Source organism: Triturus cristatus, chromosome 9 (assembly GCF_964204655.1).
Source record: "Triturus cristatus chromosome 9, aTriCri1.1, whole genome shotgun sequence".
In the NCBI taxonomy this organism is placed as follows: Eukaryota; Metazoa; Chordata; class Amphibia; order Caudata; family Salamandridae; genus Triturus; species Triturus cristatus.
In genome coordinates this window covers 383951529-383976764 of record NC_140592.1, presented here as the reverse complement: position 1 = coordinate 383976764, position 25236 = coordinate 383951529, and the positions used below count along the sequence as shown (strand labels likewise).

The 25236-nt window shown below is 40.5% G+C and overlaps 1 protein-coding gene across 2 annotated transcripts in view; it reads left to right on the top strand.

Moving 5' to 3' along the window:
- The window catches only part of LOC146798005 (mitogen-activated protein kinase kinase kinase kinase 5-like), a 581883-nt gene that overhangs the window by 452375 nt on the left and 104272 nt on the right, over positions 1-25236 (top strand). For both annotated transcript variants that reach the window (XM_085625240.1, XM_085625239.1), the window contains 4 exons: positions 4716-4776; positions 9040-9145; positions 17573-17631; positions 21924-22027. In XM_085625240.1, the coding sequence (XP_085481366.1) occupies positions 4716-4776; positions 9040-9145; positions 17573-17631; positions 21924-22027 (330 nt within the window). The remainder of the gene's footprint in view (positions 1-4715; positions 4777-9039; positions 9146-17572; positions 17632-21923; positions 22028-25236) is intronic.

The window sequence follows — 25236 nt, the reverse complement described above, 5'->3', positions numbered from 1 at the left end:
AATTCCCTCCATTGTAATGGAATCAAGACAGTTGAGGAATCCAATTGAATGTTGTTTGAAATGGCATATAATTAATTAATTATAGAGGATATGTACTGCCCTTTAAAGAGAAAACAACAGAAGTTATTCTGAACAAGGTATCTTGGGGCATATCATCAAGGCGGCGCAATGAAATTACCGCTACTTTTGCGGCTGTTTTCGGCCGAAAAGCGGCGATAATTTCATTGCCTTATCAGCAAAGCCACGCTATCGCATGTTTTGCTGATTTAGCCCCCGTTTCCAGCACGCCTAACTTTGCATCGCTAATGAGATGCAAAGTAGACGTGGCTGTGAAACCAACCAGGACAAATATCGCGTAGGCAGCTTCGTGATGTTAACCAAATATACACAAGAGGGTCCCTGTAAAATGAATATCAAGGGGAGAAAGCAGGGAGAAACAATCAGATAAACAACAAAAAAAACCATCAAAGATATATTCACATCGGAACTGTCCCACAAAAGAGGTAACACCTTTCTATAACATTATTTTGTTTTATTATCAAACATATTTATCTATTTCAATTAATTAATATCCATAACTTATCAATAAATACATATACATTAAATTTCATATGACGCCACCCTTCATCTGTAACAGAGGAGTCTCAAACATAAACGAAGCAGTCTACTTAATCCAGGTACATGACTCAACAACAAAAAAAAATAACATCACATCCACAAGAAAGAATAACAAGGAAATACAATTTGTCACAAACAAAAACAATTTAACAAAGACAAGACATAACAGTTATACACATCAAAGACAATATACACAACACAATTGTGCCGACGCGCGTTTCGGAATCCCATGTACCATCCTTCCTCAGGGGGCTGATGGTGTATTCAAGATATCAAATAGCTGATACATACATTTAAACTGACAAAGAATTTGACAATAATTGTTGAGGCTTCGTCAATAATATCTGTGGGAACAGTTATAACACCATTAGATTCTTCAATAAATCATACTATATATATTAAAAAAAATTATAAGAGCTTAACCTGAGAGACAAGAAGTGATATAATCAAAACACAAATAAAATAAAGTAAAAGAATAAACCAACCATGACCCATAAAAACCGAAATAAATCATAATAAAAAGACCATAAAGGAATCACCCAGTGAAAAGAATTAACTTGTGAACATAGAAAAGGCCAAATATGCCCAGAAGTAAAATTTACAGAAGTGTCAAATTCTACATACTTGTTACGCCAAAGTTGTTTATGGAAGATGCAGACTATCATAAATATAAAGCCGATCCTTCAAGCTATCTTCCTAGGATTCAATGCTTAACCGTATCTTCAGAGAAAATATTTATTCTGGGCTCAAATTATTCTATGTATCAGCTATTTAATAGAAATAGATTATGAGGTTTACAGACCTTGATTAGACGTTCTCTTATAAATCCTGAGTGTTGGTGTATAAAATGTTTTCAAACTCTTCCACGAGATCCACACAAAATTATGTACAAGATTATAGCTCCTCGGTTAAAATGAGGAGTCTTATTTACATAATGTCGCTGATTCTTATACTTATGGGAGTGTCTGTTTACTTAATGGTGCTGCTCATTTTTATGACTTTTATGTAATTAATATCTTATGTTCATAGTTTTTACAACAATGAGTGCTTGTTCACATAAGGTTGCTGATCTCACTTAAAAGATTGTTAATGCTTTGTATCTCTTTGTAACTCTGGGCATGTTGTATATAATGGAGTAAAGGCTAATGCGATTAATGTATTTTCAATGTTTGTTATTCTTTTATGGATTTTGTTTTAAATCTGAATAAAGATTTTGAAAGCTGAAATCTGAATAGGGGTTGCTGGGTGAAAAAGGCCTGTCTTATTCCGTTGTAACTCAGGTGTCACAGGAAAAAGACACAAAAGTGACGCAATTAGAGCAAAATATTTATTTGAGATGTACTTTCCAGCACAAAACTTGTTTTGCGCAAGAAAATCATCTGAAATTAATAGTAAAGGAGGTGTTCTATGGGTAGTACATAGTCATTTGCGTGCACCAACCCATGGCTTTTCATGTAAAACCCTCTATCTACTAAAAAGAAGTAGACATCATTTTGCATTAAAAAAATGCCATTTTGACGTTGGAGCTATAGAGAAGAAATGCTTTTATTTTTTCAATCTTTTCCAGCTTTGTATGTGTGATGCACTGTACTGCACACATACAAAGTAGGAAAGTTTAAAGGTTAGTCTAAGCATAGTGGTTTGTATTGGAAGGACACCCTTCCAGTGAAAAACCTATACTAAACAACATGTACAAACCCTTCCACTAAAGTGCAACGGTGTGTGCGTGGCACTGGTGGTTTGATTGTGCACCAGCACTGGGGAGAGAGCAGGATAGCACCATATGTATGTGAATATGGCGCTGTCCTGCTCTATTCCGCACACGCAGCACAACACACCATCTTTGGTTGCTGCGCTGTGTTGCAAGACATTTAGTAAATACCCCCTGAGAGTCAAACAAAAGTAATGCTACTTTACTACGGCCTACAAAACAACTAATTGGCATATTTTCAAGTTAATGTTAAAGTGTGGCATTAAGCACAAAAGGCGAACGCCACGATCTGCCGTTCTGAAAATGCAGGGTTGCACGTTATTTACAAAGATACGGCGTACCACTGCATTTTCCCTAGTGCTGGCGCTAAAGTAAGCTGCCTAGCACCAACGCAGGGAACCTTGCACCATAGTGCAAGGGTGCCTGCATTAAGGGAATGTTTGTTTTTGTGCAGGAAGGTGTCCCTTAATGCACATAAACAATCACAAATGGTGATTTGTAACTTCTATGTGTGCTGCATTGTGCAGCAAACATAGAAGTTGCAAATTGTCTTTTTTTGTAATTATTGTTTATGTACAGGAAGTGTGTTTTGCAGTTTCTATATGTGTTTGCCATGTTAAGACCAGGTTTTCCCTGGTCTTAATTTTGGCACTGTCTCCAATTTACACCACCCTTTTAAATAGGGAGCAGCGTCAAAATCAATGGGAGTTGCGGCAGAACACCCACCACAACACCCATTGCCCACCCCTTTCAAGCTAAGTATAGCGTGAAAGGGTGCCTTATTTACAAGGTGTTGTCAAGACATTTTATGTGGCTTAACATCACCTTGTAAATATGGCAAAGCCCCTATCGCCACAGGAACATTGTTAAAAGTGGCTTTCCTGTGGTTAATTCTCACTTCAGCATGCAGCAGCAAAGGCCAAAGCAGTACTTCTTGTTCATTTTTGACCTTGAAAACTTTCTAAAGATCCACAGGACCCCTGGGGATTTGCTTGAGCAGCTAAACTTCCTTAAAGAGTCATTGTGTAATTAGTATTTGTCAAATACACCTGCCTGAATCTCTGTAATTTACTGTGACCCAAGTAGAAACTAAGGAGCAGATTAACCATTCTTTCACACAGCGCAATGCAGCAAGACAGCTTGCTGCGCTGCGTGCAAAGGAGTGGACAAGGATGAACCGTATCTATCAAGATCTGGTGCATTCCTGGACTCTGCTTGCACAGTCAGCAGCCTAGCACCAACACAGACACCCTTGAGCCATGGAGCAAGGGTGCCTGTAGTACAGGCAGGATTGTGTTTGTGCATAAAGGGACACCTTCCTGCACAAATGCAATCCTTAGAGACATATTCCTTTGTCTAAGTGTGCTGCAGAATGCAGCACACTTAGAAAGAGGCAACAACAAGGAGAAATAAAGAAATTTCTACTCGTTGCTCCTCTGTTGGGAAAGCGTACAATTCTGATGCATTCCCAGGTCTATCAGTGTTGGTAAATCTGGGAATGCCTCAGAATACATCAATGGACGCGTGAGAACACCCATGTTCCACCCATGTAACACCCCCACCACTTACAGTAACACAAGGCAGCTGCTTGTGCTGCCTTGTGTTACTCCATATTTACCAAGCCACGCAGGGAAGGAGGCTTTGCATGACTTGGTAAATATCATCTAGGTTTTGCGTTACCTTGCGTGGTGCAAGTGCGACACAAAATTTTGATAAATCTGGCCCTGGATTCTGTCTTCAGTAGGCAGTACAAAAGGCCAAAGCAGTACTTCATTGTTTATTTCTGGCCTTGAAAATTGTCTAAAAACCCACATGACCCCTAAGTTGTTTGCTTGAGCAGACAAATCTGTTTGCAGAGTCATTTCAAACACACCCACCCAAATCTATGTAATTTTTCAGGGAGTTTAAAGTAGTTGAAGGTCCAACCAGCCATGGTTATGTACAGCAATCATTGCTGGTCAGGCACCAAATTGTGTAATGCTACACTGGTGCTTTGCAATTATACACCAATATTTGCCCAGAGTGACCCCTGGAAATATAGTATCTTTTTATCATCCACCTGGTGCAACTACACTTTTATTGGTCGATTTGGTTAATTAAATATTGTTTTTGCACTGCATTGTTTCAGAGCAAATATTGGTACAAAATTACAGTGCACCTGGCTGGGGTTACCGTTACACTGGTTCTATACCTTTGTGAGGGGTGACAAGTTCAGACCAGAAGGAAGCCTCAGTACTTACTGAATATACTGGAGAATTGATCTAAAATGACTACTGACCTACTTAGTAGTATTTGGGCTTATGCATGCATTGGAGTATATGTTATGAAACAACCACACAACTTCACACCATGAATGTTGTTCCTTCTGTGTTTTTTTGTATTCTAGATCTATTCTGGCAAAACCTCCTGGGTTTACTGTATCAGCAACGTGTTGATGTCCATTTCAGGTAAGACAAAGAGATTGAGCAAGAATATGTCAAATAGTAAGAGGAGCTAAAAAAGGGAAGATCGAAGGAGAGAATATAGTTGTGTAAATGGAACACTGAGAGGGCAGACGGCGAGAGACAGGATAGTGAAGAGTAGAACTGACAGAGCAAAGCGAGACAAGAGGGGAGTGTTTGCAAAGAGAGACGAGAAAGTGATCGAGGAGTTAGGAATAATGTAATGAAGCAATGACAGGGAAGAAAAAGCACAGCAAGAAGAAAGAACAACCTCAGAGAAGACAGGAAGACAATGGCAAAGGAAAGGGAAAGGAAAGGGACTGAGCAAGTACATAGAAGAAGGGAGGCGCTTGAGTAAAGAGGAGAAGGGTGAAGAAATTAGGAAGGAGAGACTACATGGAAAGCCAATAAAAATGAACCTGAGAAGAAAAGTGAATGGGAAAGAAACAAAGCAACAAGAGGGAAGCAAACATTCAACAATGGAAAGAAAAGAAGTAAGAAAAAGTGATGTGAGGGGAAGATATACAAAAGGTAGGGTACGATATCTGTTGCTGTCATGAGACAAGGTCATGGGGTGGTGAGAGGAAGACATGAAAGAGCTGATTAAATAACCAAAAGTGGAAAGTAACAGATGAAAGATGAGGACGGACGAAGGTGGGTTATTAAGATAAGAAATGTGAAGGATCACAATATCGCAGTAAATAATAATGTTGACAAGAATATTGTGTCAAAAATATTGTTTACAACAATATTGTGATCCTAATCTTATAATGGTAAGTACAAAAATATTGGGAAAAAATGTTGTTGACGCTATAATTGTCCAAAAATAGACAAGAATATCAATTTATTAAATATAGAGTTTAAAGTAGTAAATGATAAATATTTTAATATACAATTTTAATATAATGTAAATTAAAAATATATTCCACTAATACTTAATACTGTTTATAAACACATATATGTGTGTTTATATTTATATAAATATATATATGTACATATATATATATACATATAGTGTAACATATTTAATAAAAATATGTATTAACATTATATTAATGTTTTTATAACTTACATGTATTACTGTGAAAATGTATATATAATTAGTCAAAAATATTTATTTTACACTATATTATTGTTTTATATTTTAAATATATTAATATGGAAATATTTATACATACTATTCCCACTCCAGTCTGTGCAACAGTAGGGAAAGCATTGGTTTTTGAGGGATAAAATATGCTATTCCCACTCCAAAGAGCGCAGCTCTAGGGGAAGCCTTAGACTTAGGAGGGGTAAAAGTTACTATTCTCACTCCAATCTGTGCAAAAGTAGGGAAAGCGTTGGACTTTGGAGGGGTCAAATTTACCATTACCACTCCAGTCAGTGCAGCAGTAGAAAAGTGTTGGATTTTGGTAGGGTAAAATTTACTATTTCCACTCTAGTCTGTGCAACATTCAGAAATGTGTTGGATTGTGGAGGGGTGAAATGTACTAATGCAACAGTAAGGAATGTGTTGGACTTTGAAGGGGTAAAAATTACTATTCACACTACAGTCTCTGCAACAGTAGAAAAAGTGTTGGATTTCAGAGGGGTAAAATATACTATTTAGACTCCAAACAGTGAAACAGTAGGGAAATTGTTGGAGTTTGGAGGGGTAAAATTTACTATTCCCACTCCAGTCTGTGAAAGAGTAGGGAAAGCGTTGGAATGTGGAGGGGTGAGCGTTACTATTCCCACTCCAGTCTGTGCAACGGGAGGGAAAATGTTGACTTGCAAAGAAGGTAATTTTACTATTCCTACTGCAGTCTAAATAAGAGTAGAGAAAGTATTTCACTTCAAACACATCACATTTATATGTAACACCACAAATTTAGAAAAAACATTAAACTCTTAATATGAAAATGATCAATTGACATAAAATATATATGAAATAACAAATATAAAAACATTAATCAATTTACATAATTACTATTCAATAAAGAAATGAAGTATCAATTAATACATAATTGTTATTCAATTATTAATTAACTTACCACCCTTTACCACTACAAACCTAACAGCCCGCACCTCAAATATAGTTTAAAAAATAAGTATTCCATGATTAACATATTTATAAAATCAATTATATAATTAATTGACAATTAATAATTAATTGTTAATTATTTCTTAATTAACTTCCCAGCCTAGACACCTACAAACCTAGCAGACCGATTCTGAGGCTGGGTAGCCTCCAATCCACGTAATTTTTCTATAATTCACTATCAAAAACCCCTTCCCCTTTATCCAACTCCTGGAGATTTCTGCTTTTTAGGTCTCGCCTAGCTATTGCGTTTACGCAATTGCTATGCGAGACTCTAGTAAGGGGCATTTAAAAGTGCTCCCAAAAGTGGATTGCATGGCGAGCACGCGCACAATCACGTGCATCGTGCCGCCATGCAATCCGTTTGGCATCGTACTTCAAAGGGTCCGCTCCCCCGCCTGGAATGCGCTCCCCCGCCCCCGCCAAGCGCGCACACAAATTTGCTTTCACTTTACAGCAGTCTATTGCCTCCTGTCACACGCGTCCTCCTTTCTCAGTTACAATCATCTCGAGCATCAGCAGCCTTCGTCTAACTAAACTCACTTAGGGCCACGCATTTGGTGCTCCGAGTTTCTCGCTGTGCACTTTAACTGCAACTAAAACCCACGCAAGCCTCATGATATAATTAACAAAAACTAATTTATTCATACATAAAAGGCCATTGCCGTAAAATTGAATACTTAAAAAGACATCTGGTTATCCCAAAGGCGATTTACTCGTGACCCCGCAAAGATTTTGTGTCAAATGATCTCTTTTAAACAAACTCACTTCCTTCCCAAAGTGAGAGGCATATCCCCGTGAAGTTTCAATTGCAATTTTTTAATGTACTGGAATTTATTTGCTCGGTTCTTTCCACCTAAGTAATTCGTTTTAAAGCCTCAAGGTGTTGTTATAAAATATGAACAAGGCAGAATGTATTTTAAATGTTTATTCCCTTCATGTCTTCTGTTGCGGTTGCAAAGCATCATCTGTTGTTGGACTTTGCTGTTTGAAACACGCGGACTGATTGCAGATCTGTCCAGGAGGGACCCCTTAACCAGTCTTTGGATTTCTGATATTTGGCTTCACTTTATTGGGGTGAATGCTTCCTGCAGCTCACTCCACAGCCCCGCCAGCAATTAACCCCGGCAAATAACGTGCGTTTCTACAGCATCCTCACAGAAATAAGGGCGAGAGAAACTTGCTCAGCTACATTCTCCCAGAATCACTACTTGCACAAAAGAGCAACTGGACGTAAACAGGAACAAGCATTTGCAATGCAATAGGTCTCGCACTATAAAAGTGTGAGCAGTTGGCATTGCTAATAATAATGCAACACTAGCTATTGGCTTTGTAAATGATAATGGCATTTATTTATGTGTTTGTTTTATAAAATAGATTAAAAAAGGCATTGTCATGAACAATGCCAATAGCTTAAACTTTTGCAAATGCGAGACCTATTGCATTTCAAATGCTTGTTCCCTTGGCTATGATTTGGCAGGCTTTCTCTTTCTCCTCATTTTCTCTTTGTGTGTTTATCATATCTCTCGCTCTCAGGAAATGAACAATAAGGAAAAATAAAGAGCTGGTCCCCACCGGCAACTAGCAGCTCAAATTAAGCACTGTATGATACAGAGTGATAGCAATGACAGAGGACTGAAGGTAAGAGAATGGAGAAAGAGCATACAAAGAGAAGTAGGAGCTGTGGAATAAAGGTTAGTGACCAGAAAGTAGTCTCCTTCTATGAAACTTCTTTAAGGAGCACAAATACTGGAGTTTGGACCGCCCAAACAACACTGACAAAAGGGCTTCAGAGGAAAGTGATGTAAATACACATAGGCAGCAAAGCACAAGAGCCTCTGTCAGAGAACACTTGCTAAAAGAACAGCAAGGAGACAGGCAAAGCCTCCAAAAGGGGGACACAGGCAAGGTTTGCAAATGTAAGCCTAAAGAAACAATAGAAGCTGGGAGGAGGTAATTGGCTCAGAAGGGATACAAAGGAAGGCTAACCTGTGACTTCTGAGTAAAAAACTTACTGGTAGTCCCACAAAACAATTTAGTAGCCTCACAACTGAGAGAGAGGTTGCAAGGGGATAAATATGAAACGTTTTCTTTGTGAAGAAAGAGTCTTTTGCATTTATGATCCCCAATTGTTTAGCCAGGTGTTATGCTACTCACCCTTTGTTATTGTTCTCTCTTTTTTTGTCCAGGGAAAGCATCTCAGCTGCATTGTCACAGCCTCCTGGGCCTGTATGAGCAGGCGAAGAAGGAGCATCGGTCCATGGTTCACATCTCCACACATCGGCTACTGCCCAGGTACAGACACTACTGAGCCTCTAGTGATAGCATGGGGCACTCTGTCTACCTAGCAGGAGGTGCTAGGTATGAAAGTTAGAGACACTATTTCACTCATTAATTGGCCTATTGACACTGAGAACTCCCAGGCTGCCCCTCAATTGAAAACACGTATGAAGTTGCACACATAAGGAACAAAACAGCACAAAAGAGTGCTCTGCCATGAACCTAGGCCTTGCAGCAACAGAGAACAAAGATCTAAGAGAACCTTAAAGTATCTTTCTAAAAAGCATATTGAAAGCCTAATCACAGAATTTCAATCAACCTCAAGTAGGAACATCTCTCAAGAAGCCCACACCAACCCCTTCATTATGAGCACAATTAAACAAATAACTATGTTAATTTTGATTGAAATAAAAACACTAACTAGCCCTTTCGGTAACACCATAGACCTCACCCTCACAGGCCTGATGAATAAATGGAGATTGATAGATAAATACAGCATTGGAACTATAGACTTAATTACTTCAAAAAAATAGATTGTGTCTTCTTGACTGAGACCTAGCTGAATGAATCACCTCAACCAGTTGTGGATATACATGCCTTTTGGAATACTCTATCATCCTCCTGCCTAAAACTGAGAAAATAGTTGGGGTTAGCAGTGATTTGTCAAATCAGCATTAGATGTGAGAGACTTCAGATCAATGACCAGTTCTCCACATTTCAGAGCCTCTCAACAGCAATTGTAATGACTGACCCCGATCCTGTTATGCTGTATATCATCTACCATCCTCTAAAGACAGTAAAGACTTTAACCCCTTCGCTGCGGGGGGAATTCCGCCACAGCGCTGGGGGGTGTGGGGGGGCAGCGCGGTGGCGCTGTGCTCATGACGGAGCCAGTCCGTCATGAGCCACGGTTGAGCTGTGCTCATGACGGAGTGGTTCCGTCATGACTCCGCCCAGTTGCATTGTCCCCCCGCACAGGCGGGGAAACAGCGCCGCGTGGGCGGAGCGGCCGCCAACGGCCGCGGCATGACGGAACCGCTCCATCATGAGCACACGGCAACCGTGGCTCATGACGGCGTGGTTCCGTCATGAGCGCTGAAGGAGTTAAGGAACAGTATATTGAACTCATCTCTAAGTCGTTCAATTTAAACAACAACATCTTACTTGAAGACTTTAATCTGAATGGGGGGACGGAGAGAATACTCCGCATCTCTACTACCTGCATTTTTATTTAACAATAGTCTCGATCAACTTTGCACAACTCCCACCCACACAAAATGTGCAACCCTAGACCTGCCTATAGCAAAACAAAGTAGGATCAAGACTAATATTCCAATTTAGTACAACTGGTCCAATCGCTTATTCCTCCTTTTCCATCTCCATTTCTCACAAATGCTCATGACTGAGCAGTGCAGAAGATCTAAACAATTTTTGAGTGATTTGAGGAACTTGGGTTCTGACATTATTTCTTCAGAAGAGGCACAGATGGTACAAGATATTCTTGTATAGCAAAAGGTCAATGGACTTAACTTTAATCGAGTAAAAGCTTGGTAGGGACCATAGACACATTTGCCCCAAAATACTTAATAGACAGAAAGTTAGCAGATCAGCACATTGGTTTTCAAAAGAACTGAATGCCTGCAGGAAAATACGTAGGGCCTTTGAAGACATTTGACATCAAATCCCTCTTATGAGAACCTAACTCATCTCATAGCTGAAAGGAATAAATATACAAAAAATGAGATTTAAAGGAAACTCTCCCCATCTATTACACAAAAGAGATCAAGCAAGTAAACTGCTGTAAAAGCAACTCTTTGAAATTGTGATGCAAGACAGTCGTAAATCAGAAAACATGTGCAACATTTCTAACGAAAGATGAGAAGAGCTCACTAACTTTTTTGTAGAGAAGGTGAAATATATTCCACTCTCCATCACGCCCTAGGATCAGAGGTATAGCACTCCATTAAAAGCCAAAAACACCTGGACTAGCTTCGAACACGTCTTTCAATTTGAACTGGTTAAAATAATTGCCAAAACCAAAAACTACTCCTACTACTTGGAATTCTATCCCTTTGACTCTCCTAAAGTAAATTGGAATATTGAGTCTTATATACAACCCCCTTGGATAAAAAACACTTTAGACGTCGACCAGCTGGCCAACTGGTAATCTCCTAATACGCATGGGCAAACTCCATAAGAATTTTCCTCACACATTCCCATTCAGGTTCAACACTTGTTTGCTACTTTGCCACTTCTCATTTAAATCCCTTTAAGTCACTGGTATCTGGATATTAAAGCTACTCAGACTTACTTGATCTTGAAAAGTATAGCTCTAAAGTCTGTCAGAGCAATGGGGCCCAATAATTCATGTCTCTCTTAATTAGTCTTGCAGATACTATGTCCCTCATCACTTAACATACCTAGCAACACAGAGAATCCTGGACTGCATGCAGAATATTATATTGTGATAATTAGACTGTTATCAGACTTTCAGGCATGCGCCAAGTGGCACCTTCTTGGGGGGTCTCATTCTTCCAGATGAGCAGGGAGTGGTATACTGTTCGTACAAATATAGCAGGACTGATACAAACGTCACAGTATTGGAACTTAGTCCATTTATACCATAATTGAGTGTTGGTGGGTGGTTGGCTAGCTCACAGTACCACGTCTAACCCCTAAACCAACTAGGGTAACAGATGTTGTTGGCAACCTCGAACATGACACTCTGATTCCCAAGGAATCCGTGAAACAGATCTACCATTTCGTTTGGTCACTCTTGCACACTAAAGGTAAATACAAGAAAGATACGGCAATGCATTTTCAGATATTTATTGAAATGAGTGTATTCTTGAATAAAAAGCGTGAGCTGCAATTATTAGAAAGATGATACTTGTTAGTTATAATCAGCATTGTTAGAATAGTAAACAATATGAACAATTAAACCATGTTAATTGTTGCTAATGTTTGCCTACTCCTATCTGTATTTGTCGCTATACTAAAGAGAGCGTGGCAGTAGCATTATTCTGCCAGATCAATTGGGATAGCTTAACCCCCATGCCTTGGTCTCAAATGTCAGGAAGCTGGTCGCAATGCAAAGGTTATCTTCCATAGCAGGTTGGAAGTCAGAGTCTGCAGGGCTGCATCTCAGTCACAGTCTGCAGCGGTCCCGTGATAATACCCAGCATGGAAATGCTCCTCTCATAGAGCTTTAGCACAGAAGCCATTTATATAATACATTACTGTCCATTTCAAACTGTAGTAGAGGCACAGAGCACCTCATTTGGTTTTGTCTAGCTAAAATGAAGTGTCTCCTAACGAGCACCGAAAGAAAGGAAAACAGAGGCATTGTGTTCTTCATGTACAACCCTGGAACTAACTGTAGAGGCAACAGGGTTTCATTGCCTATCACAGATGCACATACAGCACATTCAACCGTTAACAGAAAAGTATAGGAAAGGCAACCTCGAGAAAGAGATATCAACCTAAGGAGTTGAATCTGAATTGGAGAATGAGCCACGCTACAGAAGGAGGACTGGGAAAACTCTGGCATGTTGAATTAACACGAGAAATTCTGTGCTTCTCTTGGCTCTCGTGTGTAAAAATGTCACAATATTTTAAGTTCTACAGTCTCTTGGGCTGAACTGTCTCAGTTCTGGTAAGTCATCCTGAATGTCAGCAGACTCATTTGCAAACCAGCCACCAACTGACAAACATCACACACACAGCGTTCTACTCACAACTAAACAGAAAACTGACAATCATCACACATACAGCGTTCTACTCACAACTAAACAGAATACATGCACAACAATCTCAGCACATGTTCCACACACATACTCCTTCTGGTGTACACAACACTTATATGTGGTGAGATAGTCTTCACCATACATCATGCCATTGCAGCTGCACATGAGCTATTTGCACGGAAATGCCTCTTTTTCCAAGATCACCTCAAACGTTTTGGACTGATGCTGCTGGTTTTCTGACTTTTAGAGTGCACTGAGGCCTGCTAATCAGACCTCAGTATCAGTGCTAAAGCCCCTAAACATATATTTTGGATTGGCTTGTACCAAATTGGCATAAATTAACTTACTTATACGTCCCAAGTGTATTGTACCAGGAGTAAACAGGGCATGTAAGTTAAGGTGTCCCTTAAGAGCTGCAACACCTATTGTGCCACCATGAGTGTGACAAAGTAAAACATGACTCCCAGTCTGCCACTGCAGACTAGTAGGGCAGTTTTAAACTGCTTACTCAACTTTGCTATTTAAATTAATGACAAAGTCCAGACCTCCCCTTTTAATATATATATAAGTCACCCCTACAGCACCGCAGGCCTGTTGAGTTCTAAGTCAGGGTGTTGTATATTGAAAAGCAGGACATGTATTTTTATGTGTCCTAACAGCAAAAAAAAACAAATTGTCATTTTTTCTGTGGATAGGCTAGTAGACCAGAGTTACACGCTGACAACTCAGCTGTGCTAACAGCTGAATAGGACTACTAAAGTTGATACTTCAAGGTATCAAAATAATCGTTACATTAAATCCAAGTTGATGCCCAAGTAGAATTATATTAACTTTCAAGTGAAAAGCATCTTTAGAAAGTTTCCACCCTGTTGCCCAAGTTTTCCAGAGGCAATTCACATATACTGGCCACAAGACAGCTTTCTGCCCTCCTGAGGAGAGGTGTAAACGTCTCCCAGGAAAGGAAATAATAGAAGCTTGCCATTGGAATAGGTGTTACCTCTCCCTGCCAGGAAGCCACACAGGGTGTGAGCCCAAAAGGTGAGCTTTAAAGGGAAAGCTGCAGTTGAAGGGCAAGTTGTGAACACACACTAGAGAGGTTACTCTTTTGTCCTGGTAGACATATTGGCATTGGGAACACAGAGGGGAAAATGGTTGCCAAACCATTTTTTTCATGGGCATGTAGCCCTCAGGTAGGCACACCTCTAGGGTGGGTTACCAAGCTCCACAAACCGAGAGAGGGGTCTTGCCACCTTGGGAGTGGGCTGAGTATTGAATTCTGGGATTGCTAGTTGACACACTTCGTAGGAAGTCATTATCAGCACTGGTAGTCCATAATGTTAGTAACTGCCACTTCCTCTGTATAAATATGGCACCACTGGCACATGGACCTCAGATCATGTCTGGACTGGAGAGAGTAGTTAAGAAGTACAGCCCTGCTGTTCCCTGGACTTGGCAAGAGAGGCTGCACCAAAGAATAGACTGCACGTGCTGATCCTTGGGCTAGCAAAGAAATGAATTTGCCTATGGTGCCTGACTCGAGGAAAAGTCTCTCTCAAGCCCCAAACAGGAGAGGTGAACTCCAAGAGTTCACCTCTCCAGGGCCACAAAAGCTGAAGAAACCTGCTTTGGCAAGTCAGTAACCATAATCCACTGACTGCCAACGTGCAGAATGAGAGACCAAGTGCCAATGCTCAGAAGTTGCACCTGAATCTGCTGGGTCTAAGAGAGTCATCAGAGTGCAGTTTGGTAGCCCAAGGAGGACACTAGCCCACGCTAAAGGTAACTGCTGATATTGTTGTGACAAGAGAACATGTACTTCAGTACAACTGGACTTTTGCTGGACTCACCAGGACTTTGAGGGTCATCAACCCTTGCGGCCAAAGATGCCCCTCCAATACCGTGGACTGAGGAGTAGTCCCAGGAAGCACCCTGTCGACCACACAGCATCCTCAGCATACTACAGTATCTTCAGCATCATGTATTCCTTGCATCAGGACCACTCTTTTGAAGTCTATGGTGGTTCTCCCTTGGAACCTGGCACTAGACTGGAGACTGCTTTGGTGACAAGGTAACTGTCCTACAACTCCATACAGGCCCCCCTTGACGCATTTGGTCACTCAAAGTGAGCAGGATTACCTGAAAACAATTCTTCAAACGTTTTACACATTATCCAAAGTTTCCGCTAAGCACAGTAGTTAACAACTGTGATTTGTGTTTTACCTAAAAAATCTTTATATCCGGAACCCTCGAGTTGATTGTTTTTGTTTTGCTGTCTAAAACTTCATAAAATAAGGTCTATTTTTGTAAATTGGTATTGGATTTCTTTCATGTTGTGTGACTTTCCTATATCATTGTCTTAGTACTTCTAAATGCTTCATAATTATTCCTTTGTTTAAGCCTGACTGCTCCAAGCCACTGCTACCGAGGGTAGAGCTAAGGTTTAACAAACGAACCTAACTTAACCCAAGAGACGGTATTGTGAGTGTATTACACAGTGAGGGCCCCCAATAACATCATATATTACACCACTTTCCTCACAATAACAAAGCAATAAAATAGAACTCAACACTCATTGACTACTAAATCATTTGGCCTAGTTCTAAAAAAAAGTTTAAAATACATGCAAGGATTTACATCACTCATTGAATGAATGTATGTTGACACTTGTTTTGCAATTTAGAACGGCTTCTGGGGGTATGCCTGTAAATTTATGACAGGCACAGGAGGTTTTCAAGCATACTTCTAGAAAATGAATGTGACTTTCAGGTGTAGCCATTTTCCCATTGCAAAATTATTCACAATGTACAGATTTCTTTAAGAGTGTGGGCTTCTCTACAGGGAAAAAGAATTCCCTGCAAATAAATCACTTCTCCTAAACCCTGCCAAATTTTTATGTGTTCGGTTTTTTTACTTATCCTGGAAAAGGATTCACTCCAGCCTTTGCTTGTGCAATTCTTCAACACAAGCAGTTTGGAGTCATTCACAAATTCACATGGCTAACCACCCTTTGTAACACCCATTTCCCACCACATGTGTAGGATTTACACCTGTGCAATTGTGTGGAGTTGTTGGTCATCCTTTTATAAATATCCAGCCAGGTAAATCGCAGCCATTTTCGGTCACTAACACATGTCTAAGGCTGAAAATGGCGTTTTGAATCCGATTGTCTTTCACGTGTGCAGAAATCAGATGTGTGATTATGCTGCCAGTAATGATAGTCTTACCACAGTACAGTTTGTTTGTTTGTTTCATCTGCTCTCAGTTATCTAGCTTGATTTTGTAAGTTGTACTAAAAGTGTTCCCCAAACATCATTAAAACCATACAGGATGCAACGTCCCAACCAAGCATATTCATCTTCAATGATCCTTGGAGAGCTTTTTTTGGAATAATGTGCTAAAGAAACAGAGTTCACCAAACACACTGGCATTGATAATGAGAGAAAAATTAGTGAATCAGTATTTCAATTTGTTCACAGTCTAATTTTTTCATGTTAAAATAACCGAAGACTATTATAATTTTTCAGCACTGAATTAAATGTAAAGTCAGTCTGTAGTCATCTTATTTCACGGGGGCCTGTATGAATGTGCTGGGAAATTATCCAGTTGTGTGCCCTTACCACTCCTGAGTTATTGATGCCTTGGGCTGCAGATATTGCTTATTCCAGGATGTGGTGGAGGGGTGATATCTAAGAATCACAAGTTGGTCCATGAATAATTCCCTAAAAAATTGGGAATTACTGGGGAACCACACCCATAGTTATGATGGCCCCGCCTGCCCCAAAGACTATTGCAGCCTCTTGTTTCCACTGCGGGGATGGCTAGAACAGAGATGTCCAATGTTGGTCTTTGGGGGCAGGAATGACGCCAGGTTTTCAAGTTATGCCCAGGGACTAAATTTACAAAACAAGAATTCATGCTTGATTATCAGGACAAGCGCTGACCTTGTAAACGAGTCCCTTTTAAATTCAGATTCTAAATGGGACCTGCTTAGAAAGTCATTGGTGATCTGAAAATTGTGGCACAGATTCCTTCTGCATGGGTTAAAGAATAACCCCCCTTCCTTAGAGGGTCCGTAGATTTCCCCTTGTGCGGCTTACATAGGATTATTCTAATATTTCCCCTCCACAATCTTTCTACTTTGTCATACTCCTGAACTAGTGGTCTCCAGAAATGTACACAGAAGTCCAGACAGGATATCGACCGTCACTGATGCTCTTCACCTTAGACCAGTGATACTCAGTGAGACCCTCTTGACCTGTACATGCGGCCCTACTGGTGAATAGCAGCAGGGCTGCTTTTACTTGCTGATATTAATATTCAGAATGTTTTTAAAAAAACTGGCAGGCATTAATTTGCAGGTTAAATGAAGTTATGAAGTAACTACAGTGGTGTCCTATACCACTTAACTTTAGTTAACCTGCAAATAAATGAGTGCCCGTTTATTAAACAATTATTTAGACCTCCTTACACAAACCCAGAATAATCCAGGCCCCTACCGCCACCCTGCTGGCATCAGTGCGGCCCTCAGTCACAACACAAACAATACTTTGTGGCCCCTGGGCAAAAGTTTGCGAGTACCCATGCTGTAGACCCTTTATCTCTTGTTGATGTTTTACGGGACCTTGAAATGCTGCTGGTGAAGCACTGTCATATATTCTGTAGATTTGTCTGAATGTAAATGTTTGTGTCTCTACAGGAAAAATCCAATATCCAGTAAGATCCCCGACACTAAGGGTTGTAGGAGGTGCAGCGTAGGTAAAGACAACTTTGGTTACTTTTTTAAAATCATGATTTCTCCTCTAAAGTTGTGTCTTCTTGTCCTCTGTCTTGGTTTTACCACAAGTTCTCCTCTCTAAATTCCACAGCCTGGTTTTTCTTTTCTTTTTATCCTCTGCACCAATATGAGATCTATTTTGTTTGCCTTTTCTTTACTACTCATTTATTTGTTCACACCACCTTTTCTCCTTCATGTTTCTAGAAGCCCTCTTTTCAGTCATGTCAGGAATCTTACAACTCCTTCATTTTTTTTCCTTCACCAACTCATAATATACCTTTCTTGCAGTCATTCCTCTTTTATTTGCTCCACTTGTCCGTTTCCTTCTTTATGTCTCTTCCCTGCCTTATTACACCCACCCCGGTGATGATGCAGTGAAACCTCAACATTTTTTCATAAAATCGCCATGAGATGCAAAACCGTTGTATAGTTAGATTAAATATCAACACAGTTGTGTTTTATATGTTAACTTGTACTGAGAGGGCGCAGCAGTTGGGTGATAGAAAGTGCATGGATTTCGCATGTTTTATTTATAATAAACGACAGAAAACCATCAACTGACAGCTTCAAGGTGCAATAAGACAAACAAAAAAACACTATAACGAGATACACCAAATAGTGTGAGTGTGTTGTGTGTGTGCCGGCATGTTTAACCCACACTGTAAGGACAGGATCGGTCCTCAGAGTTTTGTAAACCCTGACAGAAGCAGACAAATGCCTTTTATGTGAGGATCGATGCGCTTTGAGGACCGATCCCTGTAGTGTTTTTCGGTACTTTCGAGCAAGTCTATAGTAACGTAGTCCACGCTTGTAGGATGTAGTTTAAGTAGGTTTATTCAAGTAGATAACAAGTAGCTTAGATCCTGTACAGCAGGTAGTTAAGTTCAGTAGAGCAGCAGTTCGCTATATTTCCCTACCACGCGATACCAAAGGAGAAAACAATGGATTTAGGCCCAGATCTCTGTACTGGGGTGAATGTATGACATTGTTCTTCATTTTGTCCATCAACTGTTGTTTTTGCATTTGTCACCCCGAGTAGGACGGGTATGCCCAGACATGGGTCCCGTGCTCTCCATGCCACTGGAATCAAGCTATCCTGGCTGAAGAGGGGTGAAACCCCGAAACCGGTCCTAGGATGCTTGTTTCCAGTCCAGGGAGGACCTGGCTTGGCAGTTCGGGCTGGACTGTTCCCATGAGGCACAGGGTCAAGACTGATTTGCATATGGCTGGGTTCAAACTGGAATGGCATGGTGAGCAAAAAAACGATGGATTTAGGCCCAGATCTCTGTACTGGGGTGAATGCATGACATTGTTCTGCATTCTGTCCATCAACTGTTGTTTTTGCATATTTCCCTACCACAGCATCTACGCACGCATGGAGTCAGAACAGAAAATAGGCATTCCTATAAGGTCAATGATCAGAGCCCTGTTTTATGTTTTTTTTAAAAACATTTAAGTCTGCATTTATACCTGTCTCAGTAGTATTTAACCATATCTAGTTAGTTTTTTGTGAATAAATGAAGTTATCAAATTGTATATGTACACATTTATTTAACTGATAAATCTGCATGCATACTTTCATGAATGACATATTTCAGCAAATTATACAGCCAAATATAACATAAGATGAAACCACAGGTAAATATTAGCCTTATACTACAAATGTATGTTGACATATGCTGTTATTTAAGGAAATGTCATCCTTTTTTATCTCTATATTTTGCCAGATTCACAAAACGTAGATAGGCTTCCGAAAAGTAAGAGTCACAAATACAGCACAAACTTCACACCGTGTAGAATGCATCTGGTTCGCATGTCAGGTTTCTGTGGTAATAAACTCAAATTTGACTATTGCACGGTAGTGATAAATGTGTGAATGCATGGTTATTAGTACTGTTGCACAATTGGGCTATTGGGCCATATTTCTTTTTATTGCCATGGAATAAATATATATAGTCAATAAAAAAGTCAAATATCAAAGTGAAGTTATGCTTAGGTTGCTTATAACACCATAATGTTTGCTTTAAAAACGTCTGAAATTCTCTATACAAAATACAGTTAGAACGCTGTTATGGTTACAAAACAAAACCTAAAAGCCACTGAAAATAGGAAAATTATGGTTCAGTCTCTGACCTATAACTTGCCCCACTATGTTGTACTGATCATGGTGTGTGACATCGATGGATGAAAAAATCCCAGACATCTGAGCCCTTGCTTCCTTCATGCCATTCTTCTGACTCACCAAATCACTACATATCTGCCTTCTCCTCCAGTGCAGTTGCTCTGGATGGCCTTCACAGATTTGGCTCTCCTGACTGTGCCATTCCCTTAGAAAATGTGCATTGAGATTCTGTTTCACCCTCTCAGAACTCCTACTTCTCCCAATGTGGTGCTTTTTTCCACTTGTTGTCAAAGGAAATAGCAATGTTTCCTCTTGGACAAGATGACGACAATTGGCATCAAACCAGCATCTCAGAATGGTCTCTAGAATGTTACATAGTCCTTCGGATGTCTGAGAACATCACAGGAAGATCTTCCTGATAGGTGGGCCAGGGCTGTGGTCTCGCAAGAGGGACCGCAGACCTGGCTCACTAGAAACAAGTTGTGATAATATGATCCAACTTTTTTAAGAATGGCTAGGGGGACATCATTTTATTTTTTAATTTTAATTTTAAAATGGCCACCTATCATGTCAGAAGTTCACAGACTATTTTTCGAGGACATAGACTCAAGACAGCTGAAATGTCACTGATGGTCCAAGGCTAGGGGAGCAATTCCCCCTTTGTCACAAGATATTTTTTCCCCACTCAGTTTCTTTGCTCTCATTTCAAAACAAGATCTGTTGGATCCATGGGGCAGTCTAGGTTCCTTGTGAAGCAGGTTGTGGATAAGCAACTCAGGTCAGCTGAAAGGTAGGTGTGGGCTGCGAGGAGTCAGTCTCTTTTAGAGTGCACTCCCCTCTTGATTTTCCAGGTATTTAGTGGGGGGGATTCTTGCTTTGAGTCCTGCAACAATCACTTAGCAGGAATCTTTTTGGAATCAGCACTGTGGGAAAGGGTGAGTCTCCTTTTTCCAATAAGGCCTCTCCAAACTCAAGAGGGGTCCCGTAATCCTAGCTATAGAGACAACATAATCACTCCCCTTTTAGGTCAAAAGCGAGAAAAAGGTGAAAAACAAAACAGCAAGAAATGAAAATCAAGAAAAACAAAAAGAAAACACTTTGAAAAAAGTTTGAAAATGGAAAGTATTCGGCTAAGGTCGATGAAAGGAAGAATTTAGGTACAGGAAAGGGAATGTCTCTAAGCTAAGGTTAAGGTGTAGGTTACTTTGCAGGCTAGAATTAGGGCTAGAAGCCTTGGGATAAGCTAAGATTTTATTTGGGAATAGGTGAGACCACAGGTGTTGTGCTTGAGTTATGGTAAGTGTTACATTTATTGAAAGAGTAAGGGTCAGGGATAATATTAGGGTTATACTTAGGTTTAGGAGTAGTGAAGAAATATAGTATGAAGGTAAGGGTGTGTGTAAATGTTATGGTCAGGATTATGTAAGTGGTTAGAGGCAGACTGTGAATTAGGGATAGTATGTGGGAATCCCTTAAGCAAGGCTTAGGGCAATGTTAGTTTGAAGTCTAGAACAAGTGTTAGGACTAACTGTAAGTGTTGGTGTAGGATTAAGATATTAAATGGATCTCACATGGGAGTTACTTTTATGAGTAGGTGGAAAGCATTGAAGGTACAGCAAGGATTAGCAGTTAGGTTTTATGGTTTAAAGGAGAAAGAAAAATATTAGGGATGTTAAAATGGGTACATAAATGCTCCCTAAATGTTTTCTCGTTTTTTTGTGTATCCCATTTATAGATTTTCACTCTAGGGGTGTCTCACTATAAATTTTTCGCTTAAAATTTGAACAAAGCCTTGATGCCCAGACAAGCCTTTCTCCTCATGATCGGAGCATGGATGTGACCTCCATGTTCTTAGCATCTAAATGGAAGTGCTTTATATTTGGAAGGGACATCCATAGCACAGAAGGACATTATTTGTCAATTCACTGTTTTGGTTAATTCACCCTGAGGTCTAGTTTCATGAGGTCTCACCTGTGGCCAATGGGAACGCTTAACAAGTAGATTGACCAATTCATGGTCTGGTTGGGCTTTGGTAGATACACTAGGATGGCTGGGGGGAAATAGATTGACAATGGTGAGGTCACCAGAATTTTCTAGACTATTCTCGTTGCTGAAATTAAAGTTTCAAATGTTCTCTTGTTCTTCCTACAGCACAAAACCTCCAGACAGGCTGTCACTACCTTTGCGGGGCCTTAGAGTCCAGCATCATCCTTCTTCAGTGGTACGAGCCCATGCAGAGGTTCATGTTTGTGAAGGTAAGCAAGCCCTGCTGTAGTCATGGAAGCCAAGGTGAAAAGTGTAGTCCATCTTTTATGTCTACCTTCATCTCACTCCCCCTAACTGACGCCATTCAGGTTTGGGATAGCAGCTAATATGGAGCTCATGTCATTATTCTGATTTTACTTCCTTGCTGATAATCGCATTATGAGCCTCCCCTTATCAAATTGTTTTCTTATACTACCAGTAAAATGCTTGCCTTAGAATCTGTATTAATATAGTCAGTGAGAGGCATCATTAGTAATATGTGTGTTTCTGGAATATGGATCATGCTAATTTCAGGGTACCATGCCACTGTGTTTAACAAGGAATTGTTTACACGCTCTTCTGCATGTTTACATTATTGGCTAATGGTCAAGACATTCTTAAACACGTTTACCACTGTTGTTTTGGTTAGTGTGATCTGTTGAGAGGAGTTTGGCATTGTTTCATTATGAGATGTTACTGATAGACCGGTTTTCTTGGGAGGAGAGGATATTTAGTTGTCATCTTAGAGGCAGCGTTGCATAGAGTGCCCTTATATCTTTTGATCAGCATCAATTTTATTTTTATTTTATGGAAGGGTTTCTGGTTGCTAGTCGTACATATGTCAAGTGATTTTATTTTTCAATAACAAGCAGCAATTTAGAAGAAGGCTTGGAATCTTGTTAACTCTTGTTTTTCACTGGGAGGTTTGCAGTAGCGGCTGGTGATCTTCACATGTGGTGCGACATAACACTTCTCCTGAAATTCCAGTCCAACTTATTCTAGGAGGAGTCCTGGGGTGGTTCTCCCCATCAAAATCTTGAAAAAATGTGTCAAGTTTTGAATTTAACGGTGCAGCTTTCACTCAAATTTGCTCAAAATCCATTGGTGTATTAAGCCAATGAAACCTGATGTCCCCCATGAGTTGATCTCATTCTTTTCAAAACGTGCAGAGAATACCCTCCTATGTAAAAAGTTACCTCCATTGGGTCAGGGCCAGCATTCATTTTTGCCACCATATGTCATTTCTGTCCACTTATTTCAAGAACTATGAGTGACCCATTTGTCAAAAGCTATGTCTTGTATGATAAGAACAGTATTGTGTCATGTATGTCTGCCCACCCTCATAAACCATGATTGTCCTTCATAATGGCAAGAAATACCTCCAGCATGCCAGTGCCCAGCATTTTATCAGGGTGCCCATATGCCAAGAACTACCTCTAGTGTGCCAGAATAAGGAGTTAGTGAGGCGACGGCATTTTTCCATGGGCGTCCCTTGTGCCAAGATCTACCTCCAACATGCTACTGCCAGAACTTTGGCATGAGTGCTCGTTATGCCAAGAATTATTCCAGTATGCCAGTGACAGCATTTTGTCACAGGTGTCACAGGTGGCCCATACGCCCAGTATTACCTATAGTGTGCTATAAGGAGGCGGGGGTCAGTGAGGTACCAGAATTTTGACATGGGTGCCGCTTTTGAAAATAATTATGTCCTATATGCCAACACCGTAAATCAAGTAATACAAAACATCACGTGGGTCTCATTTAAATCAAGAAACCTCATAAGGCAATTAGAAGTTCTAAACACCAATTGGAAATATTAGATATATTAATTTAGTTAGTCCACAGCAGTACTACGAATACACTGTTGGAAGAACAATCATCATGACTCATTCACAAGAGAATAAAGTACTGGACCAAGTAAATTTCGGTCATACATGTATTACATTCATACATATATGTGAGTGTGTGAGTTTGTGTGTGTGTGCATGTGTGCGTGCGTGTGTATGCATGTGTGTGTGTGTGGAGGAATTTGTGTGAGCACCAGGAAAGAACTGTCAGAAGGAACATGCTAGATTTTTCCTGGGCAGATTTTGCCCCAGAAAGAGTATTTGCTGCAAAAGCGGCAGTGCGGTTGGTAAAGGAAGGAATTAAGAACAATACGCACGCCCCACCCGAAGGCTTACCAATTTGCGGGTCACAGCTTTAACAGTGAACATCAGAAGTGATCTATTTTGAAGTGGCAGTGGGGGGGTGTTGTTGGAGTGGACGCATAAAAAAACAAATATAAACACAGCGCCATGCGGAAACATGAAGCGCGGCCGGCGCCTGTGCAAAAAAAGTGACAGCAGCAAGGCGCGGAACCACAAACAGAACAGATGACACATAAATAGCAGAAAGGCACTAAATAAGGTAATGGGGAAACAGTTGGTCGGTGAATGTGATCCCATTCTTACGTACTGTGTAATGCCCTGAAGGACCCTATCTGGTGCTGCTGCTGTAAGCTGGTAAGTGGGAGCAGCGGGCCGCCCCATCTTCTCATTTTGGAAAAGCCAACTCATGGTTTAATGGAAGCGGGTGCAGGGCTTAAACTGCGCTTTCCACTGCCATCCCATCTCCATGTCAACACCATCTGGGGCATGGCCGACCCCAAGCTCCAGATGAACTAGATTTTAATCAAACATAAAAGAAAGACTCCTATATGGTGTCCGCTATGTTCGATTCCACTGATGAGAATTCAACGACACTGAAACAGAAGCAGGACTGCAAAGCTGCGCTGTAAAATAATTGTGTAAGAACTTTGTCTCCGCTCAGACCGTGATGCTTTTACAGCTTTATCCATGTATTTTTACTTATGATAAAAACTAGTATGTTCTCAGCAATAAACTTCACCCACCCGCTCACGCGAAATCATGTATTCAAATACTATACTGTTCTGCCATATTCCACAGTAATAACGAGATGATTGCAAATGAATATGCACTTGCGCAATACAGGAATTAACAGTGTTTTACAAGTAGCTTGCTACTCCATACTATCATTTTTGCCTGACTAGGAGATGACCATTACTGCTCCATTTTGGCCCATGTGGGTCGGAGGGTTGAAGCAGCAACGGGCCTAAAGCAACGTAAAAAACAAAGTTCTGTAAAACAAGAGATGAGGAAACTTAGGGGCCGATTACGATATTGGGTGGAAAGCCTCCTCCTGACAGTCGGGATTTCCTCGACTAGTCGGAGCCCTTCCAACCGGCTCGGTCAGTTTACATTCCGACTGACCGATTACAATGTTCGCAGTCGGTACGTAAACCGTGTGGTCATTCCGAAACAGTTCCAACTGGCTCTCGGAGTATCCGTGTCAGTCAGAACCGCATCGTACACCCCCATGGACAGCGTTTCCGTCCTCGGGATTACGATGTTGGTTTCCGACAGCCTTTCCGTGCTGG